The sequence below is a fragment of the Nothobranchius furzeri genome, chromosome 7 (assembly GCF_043380555.1).
Source record: "Nothobranchius furzeri strain GRZ-AD chromosome 7, NfurGRZ-RIMD1, whole genome shotgun sequence".
NCBI classification, from domain to species: domain Eukaryota; kingdom Metazoa; phylum Chordata; class Actinopteri; order Cyprinodontiformes; family Nothobranchiidae; genus Nothobranchius; species Nothobranchius furzeri.
In genome coordinates, this window is record NC_091747.1 from 29,956,259 (window position 1) to 29,975,431 (window position 19,173).

At 47.2% G+C, this 19,173-nt stretch overlaps 1 protein-coding gene across 5 annotated transcripts in view; it reads right to left on the minus strand.

Annotated features, from left to right (window-relative positions):
* zeb1b (zinc finger E-box binding homeobox 1b) overlaps window positions 1-19,173 on the minus strand; it is an 82,341-nt gene that overhangs the window by 13,020 nt on the left and 50,148 nt on the right. For all 5 annotated transcript variants that reach the window (XM_054751236.2, XM_015975996.3, XM_054751237.2 and 2 more), the window contains exons 3-7: window positions 9,758-9,919; window positions 8,909-9,111; window positions 8,451-8,556; window positions 2,997-4,663; window positions 259-412 (exon numbers count right to left, since the gene is read on the minus strand). In XM_054751236.2, the coding sequence (XP_054607211.2) occupies window positions 259-412; window positions 2,997-4,663; window positions 8,451-8,556; window positions 8,909-9,111; window positions 9,758-9,919 (2,292 nt within the window). The remainder of the gene's footprint in view (window positions 1-258; window positions 413-2,996; window positions 4,664-8,450; window positions 8,557-8,908; window positions 9,112-9,757; window positions 9,920-19,173) is intronic.

Here is a 19,173-nt window from a genome sequence, read left to right on the forward strand (position 1 = left end):
CACCTAAACAGAAGTGTTGTCATTACTGTCAACTATTAGACCCGAAATGCTTTTTTAACCAGGCTGTAAACCTGCTTATTTGTGCTGTGAAGCTGACATTTTAATAAGGGAGTCAATGAGGATTAGCTCTGTTTTGGACCCAGCCCCTAGTGGATGAGGGTAGAACTGCATTTTTGCCACTTCTGTGTTGGGGTGAGTTCTGGGTCCTTGGGGTTCCTGCAGGGTTGATGCCTACGGGTGTGAACCCTTCTTATTTACCTGTGTGTTCATATTTGTGTCTCAGCAGCGAGCTACTTTTCTGGAAGATCTTGTCACACAAGTCACAGGCGTACATGCTGCCATCGGTCTTCTTCATCTTCTTCCTGGCTGGACCAGAATCAGAATCATTCTGTTCGTCTATGCTGCTCTCCTCCTGTGGAGCAAGACAAATGTTGTTATAATGTTGGCTTCACCTCTCTCCATCCTGTTCCACAGCACAGATACCTACAGCCATGACTTGGACTAGAGTCACATGACTTGGACGCAAGTCATCCTCGAATGATTATTTTAATGACTTCTGACTTGACTTGATAAAATCTATAAAGACTTGCGAATTGACTCGGACTTGATCGCCAATGGCTTGCGACTTGAATCGACTTGCATCTGTTGACTTGATGATGACTTGAGCATATTTGATATTTTAGCACAAAAGTAGCACGGCATGGAAAACTATCATGAATGGTTCTTGGTTCTGGGTTTGATTTGCTGCTAAACGCTGCAACACTTTGTTTATAATCAGTTTCACTTTCTGCTGTTTGAGCAAATAAACGAAGCTTTAAGAAGCTTTATTTCTGGAATTCATTTATTATCAACGTCATTAAATAAAAGATGGACAGATGACTTGATTATGACTTGAAAATTCAAAGTTAAGGGCTTGGACTTGACTTGGACTTGGTTGTATTGGACTAGAGACTTGACTGGAAAGACTTGCGACTTACAAAGCAGTGGCTTGGTCACACCTCTGCCCACAGCCCTTAATAAGCTGGAAAACACACACACACTCACAATCACACACACACATACATAGGCACACACTCACACACATACACACACACACAAACACACACACACACACACACACACACACACACACACACACACAAACACACGCAGGGTTATTTCCATGGTCCATGCTAGTGAAGGGTGTGAACATCTGGGATAAATGAGACTCATGCTCTCCTCCTGCACAACTTCAATGGCCTGGGATGAACATGATTTCATGTTTGCCAAATGGCTGGGAAACCTAACAATGTCTTACAACAGCCCCTCTTCAGTCTTTACATGTGATAACAAGTCCTTTTGTTTATGTTATTGTTGATTGTGTGGGCCCATTACCCCCCTCCAAGACAGGAAAAAGATTCCTATTAACTATGCTAACAGGTTAACTGTAATGAGTAGCCACTAGGTACCCTGAAGCCATTCTTTTGACATCCATCACTACCCGGCTAGTACTTAAAGCTTTAATGAACATCTTCTCTGTATTTGGATTACCGTGTTTCATCCAGACTGATCAAGTAACTAACTTTCCACATCCAGCGCCTCCAGCCAAGCCGTCAGCGACAAGTTCGGCGCCGCCAGCCAAGCTGTCACTGCCACCGCCTGCAGCGGCTCTGCCTCCAGTCCAGTCATTGGCCCCCCTGCAGCGGCTCCACCTCCACTCAGGTTGGCTCCTTCGGTCGCCGCCTCCTGCCGAGTCAGTGGCTCTGCCTGCAGCGGCTCCGTGACCGGTCACCGCTGGCCCTGCCCTCGCTAGGCGCAAGCCTCCCAGTGCCTGTCGCCGTCTCCTCCTCTGCCCCAAACGCCGGCCCCCCAGACGCAGTCACCGTCTCCTCCTGTGTCCCAGACGCTGGCCCCCCAGACTTAGTCGCTCTCCTCAGGCCCCCTAGACTCTGTCCGGACCTGTGTTGGGCGTCCGGTGCCACCCTTTTGGGGGGCAGGGGGGGGGGTACTGTCAGACCCTGTTCAGTCCTGTGTCTCATGATTACTCCCACCTGCCTCTCGTTTTCCAAACACCAAGCTCCCAGCCCTCATTTATTTAAACCCTCTCTGTTCCGTGTGTCTTGTCAGTTCATTGTTTCCATGTCCTGCGTGCATTCGTCATTAAAGACCCTTTACATGTTCCAGTCTGCCTGCCTGCTTCTTCCCCAGCATTTTGATCCTCACCTCCGCTCAACTCACCTGTGCGTTCACGACCCTACCTTCTTTAAAATGGTTTTGCCAAACAAAGAAAAGTCACTGTCTAGTTGAGACCAAGCCAGACGGGACACCCTGATTTATTACAGACTACAGAAAGTTAAACACAGTAACTACCAGATTCCTACCCACTTCCTTGGGTAGATGATTTCGTAGACAGTGCTGGCTCAGCTAAATGTGTAACTAGTTGGACTTGTTAAAGGGTTATTGACAGGTCCCCTTTACAGGCAGTGCTTCCGATCTTTCAGCCTTTTTTACTTCTGATGTCTTCTTGCAATACGCTGTCCTGCCATTTGGCATGAGAAACTCCCCTGCTACTTTTCAAAGGCTTATAAATTATGTTGTGGCTAATCTTGATCATTGTAGCGCCTACTTGGATTTTACAGTAGTGTATACCTCTGACTGGTCCAAGCATGTAACTACTCTGCATTTATTGTTCGACAGGTTATCCCAAGGTCTATCTGACCTTGACCTTTTCTACATGTGAATTTGCAAAAGCCACTGTAAAATATTTGGGTAAGGGCATTGGGTAAGGACCGGTAAAAGTCCTTGAAGCCTAAGTGCAAGCCATATAGCAGTTTCTCAGCCCCACTTCTCGTAGAGAGCTACGTTGATTTCTTAAATTAAATCTGAACTCCTGAGAAGCTAGCAACATGAAGCTAAACCTGTAGTCACCATTGTTCAACTGGAAAGGTCTACTAAACTAGTATTCACTAGTTATGTTGAATTGAAACATGAATTGAATGTTGAATGTTGCTACCCACCGTGATCCCGTTGAGATGGATGGTCTCGTCCATTTGGGTCCCAGCTGGGCTGTTAGCTGTAGTGGTATAGGTGTAAGCCAGCTGGGGGATCAGGATAGTCTGTTTGTTAGTGGTGGATAGCGCTTTCAGGCATTGCATTGTGGTGACAATGTCAAGGGGTTTGGCACTTGGCTGGCTGGCGTACAGTTCAACAGGGCTACCCCCTATTGCTGAGAGTGGCAACGTGTCTTTCCTTGTGCAAGTTAAGTTCAGGGGTTCTTCCTCTCTGTCAGCACCAGAGGAAGCAGAAGTGTAAACACAGGCTGCGGGTATTGCTGTGTCAGCTTCTTCTCTAGCTTGTTTTGGCAGCGACAAGTCCAGGGGTCCCTCGGTGCTCTGCGGGTCGTCAGCTAGGATGGGACTACCAGCCATGAGGTTTAATGGTGTGGGGGAGGCAGGTGAACTGTGAGCACCATTGACCTCTGCTGGCGTGGCCTCTGTGGGGCTGCCCTGGCTCACAGTGGGCATCATAGTGGCTGTATTCTCTTTTTGGACAAGTGACACTACAGTGTGGGCATCACAGGAATCTTCCTCCTCTGAGGGAGGAGTTGGAGCACCAAAGGATATCTGGCCTTCTTGCATTTTGTCAAACCACTTCTTTACCATAAGGATTGGTAGACTCATGGAGTCAGAGATCTTGGCCAGTTCATCCTTGGAGGGCTCTGCATTTAGGGCAAAGTAGGCCTTGAGTAAAGACAAGACATTCTTGGGCTGGTTGCAGAGTCCTTCACCTGACAGCAAAGCAGAAACGGCAGACTCAGACTTATTCAGGCCCGCTCCATTCAGCAAGACACCACCTTTCTTGTGATGTTTGAGGGCATGAAGGTCTTCCAGCCCTCCGGGACAGTTGTCACACAGGAGACACGTTCTTGTTGTCTTCTCCCCGTGGGCCCTGCAGCCTCTGACAATAGGATCCTCAGGGAGTTTCTGGAACTTGAACATGTCAGGAGCAGTCTGAGTTGGAGAAACTGGTTTCTGCTCTTTATTCAGGTTATGGGATGTGAGCTGGCCCTGGCTGGGATCCAGACTGTAGTTTATAATAATTTTTGCATTTCCATCCTGACCCACAATGGGCAGATTGATGGCTGAAATGAGTTGTTGCTGAACTGCTCCAGTAGTTAACCCCGAGTTCATCTGACCTTTGGAGTTGCTTTCCAACACCTGGCGAATGACGTTTTTGTCTACTGCAACTTTGAGTGCCTTCTGCAGGTCAACCAGGTTGATACTGATGGGTGACACCAGCCCCACTGTGGGCAGGACCACTGCCTGCACTGTTCCCTGCAGAGAGGCTGCAGCACCTCCGCTGAAAACCCCACCAGTCAGAGGAGGAGGCGTCAGTGCTGCTGGCTTGTACTCATAGTCCGCAGGTTCTACCTTGACCTGGTGAAGAGGGAGCTGCTCCTGCAAGGTTTTGCTGTGCTCCAGTTTCTCCCTGATCTGGCTGCAATGGACTGAAGGTGATGGTGGGAGGACTGGAGACGGAGCCTGGGACTGGCTTCTGGCACTCAGTCGCTGCCTGCTGTTTGGTGAGATGACACTGATGCACTTCTTACTACTGATGTGGGAACTGTATGAGCCGGAGTGGGAGAAGCGCTTCTTGCAGTTGGAGCACTCGTAGGGTTTCTCTCCTGAGTAAAATATAAAAAAAAAATGTGTAAAAAAGAGATGGAGATGAGAAGTGTGTGTGGGGGGTGGGGTAGGGTGGCATGGAGGGGGAGGGGAGGGGAGGGGAGGGGAGGGGAGGGACAGAGTCCCAATAGAGAAGGAAGCTAGGCTATTGCTGAGTTTCACATGATGTTGCAGCTGCATCACCAAATGCTGATGGGGTACAGAAGTAGCCGGCGCTGCACAGAACCCTATTTACTCTGTTGACTGGGAGTTAAAATGCTCACACTATGCACGGTCTACGCTAAGATTATTTTTTCAAGTCCCAAATGTTTAGCACCACAAAGGACTAAAAAACATACTGAAAGAAGATGGCAGATGTGGATCGGGAACCTTCGGGTTAAAACAAGAGGAGCTGAAACAGTCAATGCTAGAGCTTACAGCGACCACTTTCTAACAGGTGTGGGATGACTAATGGAATAATATTAAACAGTTACTTAGAAACATAGCCAAAAGAATGGCAGTTTAACAGTTTGATACCGTTTTCACGTGTCTTCACCACAAATAGCTGCAGAGTGCTAATGCTTTTAGCAGTTAGCTTAGTGTTGTAACGTGGCGTTTATACCTTTAAAAAAAATCAAACAAACTTACCAGAAATTTGGATTTAAAAAGGTATAAAAAGTTAGTTTCAAGTAGATCCTAGCACATACTCATCATTAGCATTAGCACTAGCATTATTATCATGAGCTAAGTAATTGTAATAGCACAACTCACTACTTACTCGAGCAAAAACAAGACGATGGTCATTTAAAGCTTCTCCAGATCACTAAATGTTCAACCAACCTGAAATAAAACAGCTGTTGGCTTCCAGGCTTGTAAAGTCTTTCATTTGGTTTGCAGTGTTAATATAAGGCATGCAGCACGAGGTCGTTTGTTATGCAGATCGCTTCAGCGCTGGGTAAATCCTCCAGAGTGCATGAAATGTCCGACTTTTAAAACTATATGGGTCATAACCTGAAGGGAGATGTATTTTTTATCAGTATCGCATCTGTGCCAGCTCGTTTAAAGCCTCAGAACACTGACTTTCATCCATCATGCTCAGTTTTATAGTGGAGCAAAACACTTCCTGTCCCCCATGTGAATTTTGCATGATTACAGTGTCACATGAGTGAAACCCAGCAATGAGCACTATGGTAGGATAATGCTCTAATGCATTTTAGTGATGCTTAACCATTGGTGTAATAGCACCAGAGGGAGATACCCTTCTCTGATTGTTGTCCCATAACGCCAAAAGAAACACGATCATCTCTCATTATGGAGATACACACACACAGAGAGAGAGAGAGAGAGAGAGAGAGAGAGAGACAGAGAGAGAGAGAGAGAGAGAGAAAGACACACACACACACGTACACACACACGTACACAGACATGCCCGCACACACACAGACACACACACACAAGCCCTTTTTGAAGACACACCATGCCAGCAAATCAGCGTACAACTGACACGGTGTGTCTTTTGAATACGCCGCGGTGACATGGCGTTATGGGGATTTGGCAGTATTTGGGCCGCCATGCTTGGTAGTAATATTACTGCAATGCCAGATTGTGAATACAAATTGCACCTTGGCGCAACAGAGCGAGGTGTCATGATCATGTGGGGAGTTACTGTCGAGCTCCAACAGGCAACTAAATAATAAATGAAAGTAAACGCGGGCCATAAGTTTCACTTTTGACTATAGAACCAGCTGAGATGATAAATTGAAGCGATGCAGAGCCCCAGGAGCTTCTCTTTGTTAGATCTGGAAGTCAGATCAAAGGACTGAGATTGTGGAGGACAGAAACCTTTAGGAGTAGCTTGTTAAAAAAAAAACTTAATGAGAGTGGATTTGATTGCAATGAAAGCAAGTTATGGCTAAGATAAACTAGGACGTGATTGTGCCACATTACTGCCATGGTCTGACCACTTATAAACAACCTAAGACTCAATTAAATTCTGTTTATATATAAAGCGTCAAATCACGACAAGAGTCGTCTCAAGGAACTTCTCATAGTAAACATTCCAATAGAGGTCAGTTTATTAAGCCAATCAGCAAAAGTTTCCTATATAAGGAACCCAGCAGGTTGCATCAAGTCACTGACTAGTGTCAGAGTCTTTACAGCAATCCTCATACTAAGCAAGCATGCAGCGACAGTGGAGAGGAAAACTCCCTTTTAACAGGAAGACACCTCCAGAGGATCCTGGCTCAGTATAAGCAGCCATCCTCCACGACTCACTGGGGATGGAGAAGACAGAGCAGACTTCAAACCAAAGGAGACATGAACGGTTATACTTTGGAGCGGTAAGGTGTCTGATGCCTTTTGTTGTGCATCAATAACCCACCAAGTGTTTATAATGCACTACCGACATGTTTGCTATGTTTGCTACTATACTTAAGCAATATCACACGAGAGGGAGCGCGTTGTTGCTGAATATCAGCACTGGTGTGATTCGGTCGTAGGCACGAGGCCGTAGATAATCACACCAGTGCTGATATAGTCCAGTATCAGCACTCTTGGAAAGTCTCTTGACCAATCAAATCACTCGGTCGGAACTAACTGTTGTATAATGAGATTTAGCCTGAAACAACGGTGTTGTTGATTCCCCTCTTTCCTATTCACTCTCTCTTAACATTTTTTAAAATCACAGTTGCCTATCTTTTGCTCATTTTAAATGTATTTTTTAACCATTTTCTAAATTCTTTTTTGTATTTTTTGTTTTTGTGAAGTGCCTCGTGATTTTTATCTTGAGAGGTGCTATAGAAATGATATTTTCTTCTTCTTCTCTGTTGTAAAAATGTTCTATATGCATATGTACATACAATGTTAACTGTTTATTTATTCTTTATTTAACCAGAAAGGTCCCGTTGAGATTAAAAAACCTCATTTACAAGACAGTCCTGGCCAAGAGGCGGCAAAAGTTACAGTTACAAATGTTTTAGTTACACAGACACGTTATGTACAAAATTACAGAAGGCAGTTACAGCACAGGGAATCCGTCTCAAATGTTTTTGGTCTGGTTTTAAAGATAAACTCGGTTAATTTCCAGTTTTCCTGTAGCCTGTTCCATAAAGAAGGAGCAGTGTGAACTGTACATTTTAAATAAACGAACCTAGAGTTTTTTAGGTTCAAATGGACACAAAATCTTGTTTTTATTCATTCTAGAGGTAGTTTATTTTGCTCAAACTAAAATTCAGACCTGACTTTAATCCTGGCCTCCTTCCAATAAAGGCCTGGGCCTGTATTAAAGGATTTACAGTACCTTTGTGAGGACCATCCCTCGACTTCCATTCATTTTTGTGACTCCATGCCTAACCCATACCCATACCCTAACCAGTGCTGGTCTATTCCTAACCCTAACCTCAACTAAAACTTAATTACCACATTACCTCTAAAACAGAGGTGCCCAATCCTGGTCCTGGAGGGCCGGTATCCAGCAGGTTTTGTGGTTTTGCTGCTCCAACACACTTGGTTCAGTGGTTGAAACACCTGTGCAGCCGCTCATCAGGCTCTGCAGAAGTCTGTTTATTACATGCTGATTGAAATCAGGTGTGTTGAAACAAGAGTTAAAAGTAAAACATGCTGGATATCGACCCTCCAGGACCAGGACTGGGCACCCCTGCTCTAAAGCCAACTGTGAGTGAGGACCACAAAAATGTCCTCACTTCGTTGGTTAAAACTCATGATGGTCCTCAGTATGCAGTAAGTACAAGAACACACACACACACACACACACACACACACACACACACACAAAGCTTGTTTACTCACCACTGTGGATGCGGAGGTGCTCCTTCAGGTGGTGCTTGTATTTAAAAGCTTTACCACACTCGCTGCATTTGAACTTCCTGTTGCCTGTTGACTGTGTGGTGTGCTTCTGTCGGATCAGAGGTCAAAGGGTCATTCAGTCTGACACAACTTTTGGACTTTCACTGATTATTATCACCACGCCAGAGATGGGAAAAGAGGAAGCACTCCCGTTTACCACTGAGCTCGACCGTGACTGCTGCAGCCTAACCCTGATCTCACCAACGTCACCTCTCCCATCATCCTGTAACCAACTCCCTTACAGATGAGTGACCTCTGACCGCAGAGTTGTGTCTACACAGGAAACAACTTCATTCTATACAATATTACCTCAACCCACACGGCTGTTAGTGAGCTCCACATCTAACGCATCTGAGCTACTGCTGGATAGTCATGGACAGTGGTGATCAGCTGCTTCTTACCTGATCGCGCCCAAACTTGTGGATGTTCATATGACGCTCCAGTTGTGCACAGTGTGCAAAGCTGTAGCTGCACTCTGTGCAGCTGAAGCTCTCCCCGGTCTTCTCGTGATGGTACTTGATGTGCTCCTTCAGGGAGCTGTAGCGCTTGTAGCCCCGTGAGCAGTAAGGGCACGTGAGCAGCTGGGAGAAGGAATCTGGAGTTCCTGGTTAAAGAGAAATGATAAATAAAACACAGAGAGTGGAGGGGAGGGAGCTTTGTGATGTTGACAGTAACACTCCTGTGCAACTTTAATAATGACTGAGATATTCTCCCCCTCAGGTAAACAGTGCCAGATAACTGAGCAATGTTGTAGGCTTGTGCCATTAACAACCATTTTACATCTATTATGGGTGGAAATCCTCCGTGTGTCTGAGGAAGTAAAGCCACCTGCGCCGGAGCAAAGAGCCGCTGCCCCCAGGCTCCCACACAGGTAAAGTATTACATTGTTAACAGGTGATGTATTAAGTCCCCCTGGAGGCCAGGTGAGGGCCTTGGGTGGGAAAGGCATACACATTATCCACCAAGCAGCAGTGAGCCAGAGCCAAATGTACTCAGGTGTCCTCTTCTTCCTCTCAGTTAAGAGGCAGCAGCCATGACGGCCCCAGCCTTGTACACCTAGACAGGCAGCGTAATGATCTCAGAGAGGTGCTAACGAGCTCCAGTTTACATGTGAGGTGAGACAGGGTGCAGGTAGAGGCCCCTCTCGGAAGGCTAACTCACATCCAGGTGTTGTGTTGTAAAATGTGACAGCTCAGTGCTGAGCCTCTAGGTGGGAAGAGTGACCTGGGAACACTGCGTGATTCCTATACCGTTCTCATCATGGATGCTGGCATCGGGGGTCCCTTGCCGATTAGGATCATCATCTGGAGCCTCTGGATAAATGATAGCCGTGTCCCCTTGCTGGAGCATCTCCTCCACCAGGGCATCCGTGCTCAAGTCATCCTCACCCTCTGAAGCACAGTCCGCCTTGACTGTAAAAAGAGGAGCACACTTGTTGTTACCGTGTGAAACCCTAGGTCATGACGTTGGGGTGAGAGGCTTTTACAGTCAAAGCAGCCGGGGAAGGAGTCATGAGGCAACAAGGGAGACAAACAGGAGTGGAGACACGAGCAGAGCTGTGAGGTCTGAGTCTGGGCTTAAGAAAGCTGCCGCTTGTGGCTGATAATACAACTACACACTTGGACCTCAGTGTTAGTGAATCAGAAGCTCAGCATCTCTTTCCTCCCAGCACACAAGCTAGCTTCCAACTATAGGGGAATAGGGGTGGGACCCAAAAAGTGCTTCTTGCTGAGAACCGGTTCCCACTGTTTCAGTTCCTAGGGATGGTTTGCAAAAATGGCAAAACATTCCCTAATCAAGTCTAGTCAGCGCGAGAGATGTCAACACATGCGTTGCATAGCTTACACATTTACGCTGAAGCAGCTCAAAAGTTTAGTTGAACTTCACGAGAAAAGATGACAACAGGGTAAGTAGCAACACTTGCGCAGCAGGTACTTCATGGAAGGGAGGAAACAGTACAGATGTGCAAAAGCATTTGCACACAAAATACGTATAACACAGTGAATGTCGTGTTTTTGACCCGCTCAAGACTACTGAACTTCACACAGCAGCGATGAGATTTGCACATCCTCCCTTTGTAATACCGCAGGTAACTAATCAACTAACACTACCTATCATGTTAGCCCCATGTGCCTGACATGCACCCCCCACACTAGCCGACTCCAGTGACTAAAGTCTGACCTGTGGTGAGATTTAGCCCATTTTGCAAAAGCTACAGCAACACTACACCGTACAAGAAGACTGCCTTCACAAGGAGCATGAAAGAGAGATCTTTCTAAACGATATCAGGTACAATTGATTATTTATCCGACTGTGATCTCATTATTTTGACTTAGCTAGGTTCTGGGACTCATGCTGGCCTCCACGGATTTTTGTTTTAGCACTTCAGCATTTTTCAACCGGCACCACAGCCTCTGGTCGTGCCGAGTGGTCAGAATTGCTATTTTCACGTATTTGCTACAAGATCTCCCAAGAATAAGTTAACGATGTACACAAAACTGTTCATACCTCTTCCAGAACATCCAAGTATGGACAACGCCTGTGTTGTATGTGTCTACATACACAGCTATGAAGGTAAGCTAACAAACTTCTGCTCTGAGTTACCAAAGATGCTACATGCTAACTCTCTATTAGCCAAAGTTAACACAACAAGGAAACGGCGTGATAAGTTAAGGTCATGGGTGTTTTTTGTGTCTGAAACCTGTATGTTACAAGCGGTCAGGAGAGGTCATGTTTCAGTCCAAGTGTTTCAGGTTTCAGGATAGATTCAGGTTCAAAAGAAGACAGTTCATGTGTTTAAAATTCAAGTTTTTGCGAGAAATACCATTGCTTTCAGTTTGATAACAGGTTAATGCCATGTGGGAAACAACATGTGGGTCATGTGGTACCAGAGAGAGTGAAAATGTTTCCCAGGAAGACTATAATAAGTAAAGTTTGTCTATATAGCATCTGTCACAGAAAGTCAGACATTAAAATGAAAACAGACAGAACCAAACATCACTTAAAATAAAGCAGCTCATAAAATACATTTAAAAATATCACATTGAATAGTTTTAGCTGCTTTTAAAAGATGTTATGACTTTCAATTCAACATGAATAAAGGAAGGTCATTCTGTGCATTCTAATGCAAATAACTTGTAGAAGCACAGCTTTATTTAGAGTTTTTGTCATTTTTCATGACTTGTTCTACTCTTCTATTTTAACATTAGTGAAGTTGACCATATTCCACTAAAATTATAAAATCATTTTACACATTTTAAAGATTACTAACAAATATTCACTAACAAATGCTCCAAGCATTTGTGTCTGTCTTTCTTTAAATGCAGTTGTGTTCTAACAAATGTTCTGTGTTTTTACAGGTTGTGCTAAGGGATTCAAAGCCGGTGGTACTACTGAGGTGCCGGCGTATGTGTGGTACGTGCAGCCTTGTGCTGTCGTGGCAGCTCTATTACATCGGTTCCCGCAGCTGCACAGAAACTGAACAACAGTGGCGCAAACCAAGGACCACGGTGGCAATCGTTATACTTTTATTAGCAGTAGACTTTGTCCAAGTTTCTATTTTTTATTCTACGGTTTTATTATCTTTTGCTCTTTTTCGGTCATTTTTATATTTTTTGTGACTAAATTTTTATGCTGTTTTTAATTCATTGCTGATTTTTGATTTTATTTTTTAACAGTCTATCTTTATATTCCTTGATTGTGAGGGCTCTTTTTAGCATTTCATTTACTGTTTTGTGTCTGTGTTTACATCGCCCTCTCTTGTATTTAGGCACTTTGATCAGCTGACATGCTGTTTTTAAATGTGCTCTACGAGAAAAATGGTATGGTATACTTTTATTATGTGTATGGATATTTCTGGGATAACCTTTAAACTTGTTTTCATTTGGAAACAAGGTATTAAAGCTGGTCCAGTTAACGACATGGTCATCGTATCAGCCAGACCAAGAGAGAAGACTCTGGTAGAAGGAACAAGGTGCTTCTGTCTGTACCACACATGCTGCTGATATCTCCCCAGACTCTGCCAGCTGCTGGTTGTGAGCCCCCGGGGCAATCCTCTGCGTCTCTCGAGGGGGGCAGGGGCTTTTCTGGTTACAGTCTCCCTGGGGTCCCTGTGCTCTGGGGCAGCTCCTGGATCTCTGGGACTTGGAGCTCCCTCCATCTCCTACACATTTTTGGGGGGCAGATCTGTGGCCCCTCCCACTCTCTATTGGATGCCCCTATAGAGAAACCTTACATATACAAGCGCGTGTACACACACAGGTGTTCACATGGTGCTCTCATAAGTATGGACTTGGGCATTTTCAACACATGTCTTAAGGCTGTGGTTGGCACTAAATGCACTGTGACTTATTATCGTGTGATTGTTCAGTAAAACAATGTTGATTTTATATTTCCTCATCAGGTTGATGCAGTGATAGCTTGCTCTAGTTGTATTGTTGTGTGTGTCCCTTTTTTGTTTGTTTTTCTCTTTCTGCAGGTTGAGAAACAGACTCTTGTTCATTGATTGTTTATTTTTGTGGTAGACTATAGAAATGATCTCCTCCTTGAACCGTCACCTTATCGTGGTGGAGGAGTTTGAGTGCCCTAATGATCCTAGGAGCTATGTTGTCTGGGGCACTTAGTGCCCCTGGTAGGGTCTCCCATGACAAATTGGTCTTAGGTGAAGGGTGAGACAAAGAACGGTTCGAAGGATCTTTCATGGCGGTGAAAACGAAGAGTCGGAGTACCCGGCCCGGAGGGTTACCGGGGTCCCACCCTGGAGCCAGGCCTGGGGTTGGGGCCCGTGAGCGAGCGCCTGGTGGCCGGGCTTTCGCCCATGGGGCCCGGCCGGGCCCAGCCCGAACCGGATACATGGGCTCGTCCAACTGTGGACCCACCACCTGCAGGAGGAACATGAAGGGTCCGGTGCAATGTGAATCGGGTGGCAGACCAAGGCGGGAGCCTTGGCGGTCCAATCCCCGGACAAGAAAACTAGTTTTTGGGACATGGAACGTCACCTCGCTGGCGGGGAAGGAGCCGGAGCTTGTGGCAGAGGTTGAGCGGTACCGGCTAGATATAGTCGGACTCACCTCGACACATTGCATTGGCTCTGGAACCCGAGACCTGGAGAGGGGTTGGACACTCTACTTTGCTGGAGTTGCTCCGGGTGAGAGGCGGAGGGCTGGGGTTGGCTTTTTGTTAGCCCCGAGACTCTCTGCCTGTGTGTTGGGGTTTACCCCGGGGGACAAGAGGGTAGCTTCCTTGCGCCTTCGGGTCGGGGAACGGGTCCTGACTGTTGTTTGTGCTTATGGGCCAAATATCAGTTCAGAGTACCCACCCTTTTTGGAGTCCCTGGGACGAGTGCTAGATAGTGCTCCATCAGGGGACTCCATTGTCCTGCTGGGGGACTTCAATGCTCACGTGGGCAATGACAGCTTGACCTGGAGGGGTGTGATTGGGAGGAACGGCCCACCTGATCAGAACTCGAGCGGTGTTTTGTTATTGGACTTCTGTGCAAGCCGCAGTTTGGCCATAACGAACACCATGTTCGAACATAAGGATGCCCACCGGTACACTTGGTACCAGGGCAGCCTAGGTCACAGGTCGATGATAGATTTTGTAGTCGTATCATCTGACCTGCGGCCGTATGTTTTGGACACCCGAGTGAAGAGAGGGGCGGAGCTGTCAACTGATCACCACCTGGTGGTGAGTTGGATCAGATGGCAAGGGAACATGCCGCGTAGACCTGGCAGACCCAAACGCATAGTGAGGGTCTGCTGGGAACGCCTGGCAGAAGAACCTGTCAAGACGGTCTTCAACTCCCACCTCCGGCAGAGCTTTGACCACGTCCCGAGAGCAGTGGGGGACATTGAGTCCGAGTGGGCCTTGTTCCACTCTGCGATTGTCGAGGCGGCTGTTGCTAGCTGTGGTCGTAAGGTGGCCGGTGCCAGTCGTGGTGGCAACCCCCGTACCCGCTGGTGGACACCAGAGGTTCGGGGAGCCGTCAGGCTGAAGAAGGAGGCCTACAGGGCGTGGCTGGTCTGTGGGTCTCCGGAGGCAGCAGACAGGTACCGGATAGCCAAGCGGGGTGCAGCAGTGGCAGTTGCCGAGGCAAAATCTCGGGCGTGGGAGGAGTTTGGTGAGGCCATGGAGAAAGACTATCGATCGGCTCCAAAGAGGTTCTGGCAAACTGTCCGGCGCCTCAGGAGAGGAAGGCAGCAACTCGCTCACACTGTTTACAGTGGGGATGGGGAGCTGCTGACGTCAACTGAGGCTATAGTCGGACGGTGGAAGGAATACTTTGAGGAGCTCCTCAATCCCACCAATGCGCATTCCGAGGAGGAACCAGAGCTGGGAGGCCTGGGGATGGACTGTCCGATCTCGGGGGCAGAAGTTGCTGAGGTAGTCAAACAACTACACAGCGGCGGAGCCCCGGGGGCGGATGAGGTTCGTCCTGGGTATCTCAAGGCTATGGATGTTGTAGGGCTGTCATGGTTGACACGTCTCTACAACATTGCGTGGTCATCGGGGGCAGTTCCTAGGGAGTGGCAGACCGGGGTGGTGGTCCCCATCTTTAAGAAGGGTGACCTGAGGGTGTGTTCCAACTATAGGGGGATCACACTCCTCAGCCTCCCTGGAAAGGTCTACGCCAAGGTACTGGAGAGGAGGGTCCGATCGATAGTTGAATCTCAGATAGAGGAGGAGCAATGTGGTTTTCGTCCTGGCCGTGGAACTGTGGACCAGCTCTATACCCTTGCAAGGGTGATGGAGGGGGCATGGGAGTTTGCCCAACCAATCCACATGTGCTTTGTGGATTTGGAGAAGGCTTATGACCATGTCCCCAGGGGCACCCTGTGGGGGACGCTCCAGGAGTATGGGGTGGGTGGCTTTCTGTTAAGGGCCATTCAGTCCCTTTACCAGAGGAGCGTGAGTTTGGTCCGCATAGCCGGTAGTAAGTCGGACCTGTTCCCAGTGAGGGTTGGACTCCGCCAGGGCTGCCCTTTGTCACCGGTTCTGTTCATCACTTTTATGGACAGAATTTCTAGACACAGCCGTGGTGTGGAGTGTGTCGAGTTTGGTGGCAGGAGAATCTCGTCTCTGCTTTTTGCGGATGATGTGGTCCTCCTAGCTTCATCCAGCTCTGACCTTCAGCTCTTGCTGGGTAGGTTCGCGGCCGAATGTGAAGCGGCTGGGATGAGGATCAGCACCTCCAAATCTGAGACCATGGTTCTCGACCGGAAAAGGGTGGCTTGCCACCTCCGGGTCGGGGGAGAGGTCCTACCTCAAGTGGAGGAGTTTAAGTATCTCGGGGTCTTGTTCACGAGTGAGGGTAGGAGGGATCGGGAGATCGACAGGCGGATTGGTTCGGCGTCTGCAGTGATGCGGACGCTGAGCCGATCTGTCGTGGGGAAGAGGGAGCTGAGCCAGAAAGCCAGGCTCTCGATTTACCGGTCGATCTACGTCCCAATCCTCACCTATGGTCATGGGCTTTGGGTAATGACCGAAAGAACGAGATCGCGGATACAAGCGGCCGAAATGAGTTTCCTCCGTAGGGTGGCCGGGCTCAGCCTTAGAGATAGGGTGAGGAGCTCGGACATTCGGGAGGGACTCGGAGTAGAACCGCTGCTCCTCCGGATCGAAAGGAGCCAGTTGAGGTGGTTTGGGCATCTGGTCAGGATGCCTCCTGGACGCCTCCCCGGGGAGGTGTTTCGGGCATGTCCTGCCGGCAGAAGGCCCCCGGGTCGACCCAGGACACGTTGGAGAAGTTACATCTCCAATCTGGTCCGGGAACGCCTTGGGGTCCTGCCGGAGGAGCTGGTGGACAAGGCCGGGGAGAGGACGGCCTGGAGCTCCCTAGTTGGGATGCTGCCCCCGCGACCCGGACCCGGATAAGCGGAGGAAGACGACGACGACTATAGAAATGATATTTTTTTCTTCTACACTGAACAAAAATTTAACCGCAACACTTTTGTTTTCGCTCCCATTTTTCATGAGCTGAACTCAAACAACTGAAAATGTGTCTACATACACAAAACACCCAAGACTCTCAAATATTGATCTGAAATCTGTCTACATGTGTGTTGGTGAGCACCTTTCCTTTATCAAGATAACCCATCCCACCTCACAGGTGTGGCATTTCAAGGGGTTTATTAGACAGCATGAATAATGTACAGGTGTGCCTTAGACTGCCCACAATAAAAGGACACCATGACATATACACAGTTTTGCTTTATGGAGGTGGTGGGGCAGAAAAACAGTCAGTATCTGGTGTGGCCACCATTTGCCTCATGCAGGGCAACACATCTCCATCGCATAGAGTTTATCAGGTTGTTGATTGTGGCTTGTGGAACATTGGTCCACTCCTCTTCAATAGCTGTGCGAAGTTGCTAAATATTGGCAGAAACTGGAACACGCTGTTGTATACGCTGATCCAGAGCATCCCAAACGTGCTCAATAGGTGACATGTCTGGTGAGTATGCTGGCCATTCAAGAGCTGGGATGTTTTCAGCTTCCAGAAATTGTGTACAGATCCTTGCAATATGGGGCTGTGCGTTGTCATGCTGCAACATGAGGTGATGGTCATGGATGAATGGCACAACAATGGGCCTCAGGATCTCTTGTGTATTCAAAATGCCATCAATAAAATGCACCTGTGTTTGTTGTCCATAACATACAGCTGCCCATACCAGTACCCACCGCCACCATGGGCCACTTATTCCACAACGTTAACATCAGCAACCACTCACCCATACGACGCCACACACACAGTGCCATTTGCCTTAAACAGTAAAAACTGAGACTCATCTGAGAACAGAACACCTCTCCAACATGTCAAACGCCATTAAATGTGAGCGTTTGCCTACTCAAGTCGGTTACGACGAGGGACTGCAGTCAGGTCCAGACCCCAATGAGGAAGACAAGCATGCAGATGAGCTTCCCTGAGGCGGTTTCTGACAGTTTGTGCAGAAATTTTCTGGTTATGCAAACTGATTGTTGCTGCAGCTGTCTGGGTGGCTGGTCTCAGGCAATCCTGGAGGTGATCATGCTGGATGTGAAGGTCCTGGGCTGGTGTGGTCACAGCAGGTCTGCAGTTGTGAGGCCGGTTGGATGTACTGCTAAATTCTCTGAAACGCCTTTGGAGACAGCTTATGGTAGAGAAATGAACATTTCATGGGCAACAGCTCTAGTACACATTATTGCAGTCAACATGCCAATTGCACACTCCCTCAAAGGTTGTAAAATCTGTGGCATTGTGTTGTTTGATCCAACTGTACATTTCAAGGTGTCCTTTTATTGTGGGCAGTCTAAGGCACAACCGTACATTATTCATGCTGTTTAATCAACCCCTTGAAAAGGCCACACCTGTGAAGAGGGATGGATTATCTTGGTAAAAGAAAACTGCTCACTAACACACATGCAGCGTCATTGGTGTTTGTGGATGTAGACACATTTTCAGATGTTTGAGTTCAGCCCACGAAAAACAGCAACAAAAGTGTTGCATTTATATTTTTTGTTTTGAATTGTTAAGTGTATATGCCATTTCCGATTTTTAGAGAATGTTTCAATTGGGAAAGTTTAAAGGTACATAAACCAACAATTTGACCAATACTTATCATATTGAAAACATAGTCCCTTGGCTGATACTGATGACATCCACTAAGTTTCCTGCAGATCTATCTAGCAATACCCTCTAGGTATGAATGTTTGAATCTGAGTAGCTGTGCGGATTTTTTATCAGACTGCCATGCTAGATTATTCCTGGCATTTTCTGATTCTAGCACCCGTGTTCCATTAGCAGTGAATAATAATAAGAAAAAATAGAAAAGACAGTACAATAGGGTTCCCTTCCATTTGGACTTGTAGGCCTGATAAGTCGTGCAGCCACAGCATCCAGCAGTAACACGCACAAACACACACACACACATTTCTCTGCCATACTGCCATGGCGCACCGGGGCAGCAGCAGTTCAAATATCCAATCTGACAATGATGTTTTTCTTCATGTAATTCATGGCAGCATCCAGGTCAGTGAATATTTGATCCAACTTGTCATGAGTGACACGAAGCCTTGCTGGAAAAAGAAGGCCATCCCTCACATCCCACTGACCTCGAAAGAGTCTCCTCACGTCAGCAAACGCAGCTTTAGCCGCTTTTACAGTGTAGTCCACCCCTGAATGTGTGTTAAAAGACAGGACCAGCTGTGTTGTCCTCACAGACAGGAACAGGTGTAGCACTTCATGATTAAGGCACTCAGCACATACCAGTACACACACACACACACACACACACACACACACACACACACACACACACACACACACACACACACACACACACACACACACAAACACACACACACATCTGTCTTTCTATCATAGTGGAGACCCTCCATTGACTTCCATTCATTTTTGTGACTCCACTATGCCTAACCCATACCCTAACCCTAACCATAACCAATGCTGATGTATTCCTAACCTTAACCAAAACTTCATTCACAGTATTCCTCTAAATGGTATAGTGAGCTTCTGGTATTTTTCTAAAGAAAGTGAGGACCAAAAAATGTCCTCACTTTGTAGGGAAAATGGTCAACATGGTCCTCAGTATGTAGTATGTACATGAACACACACACACACACACACACACACACACACACACACACACACACACACACACACACACACACACAC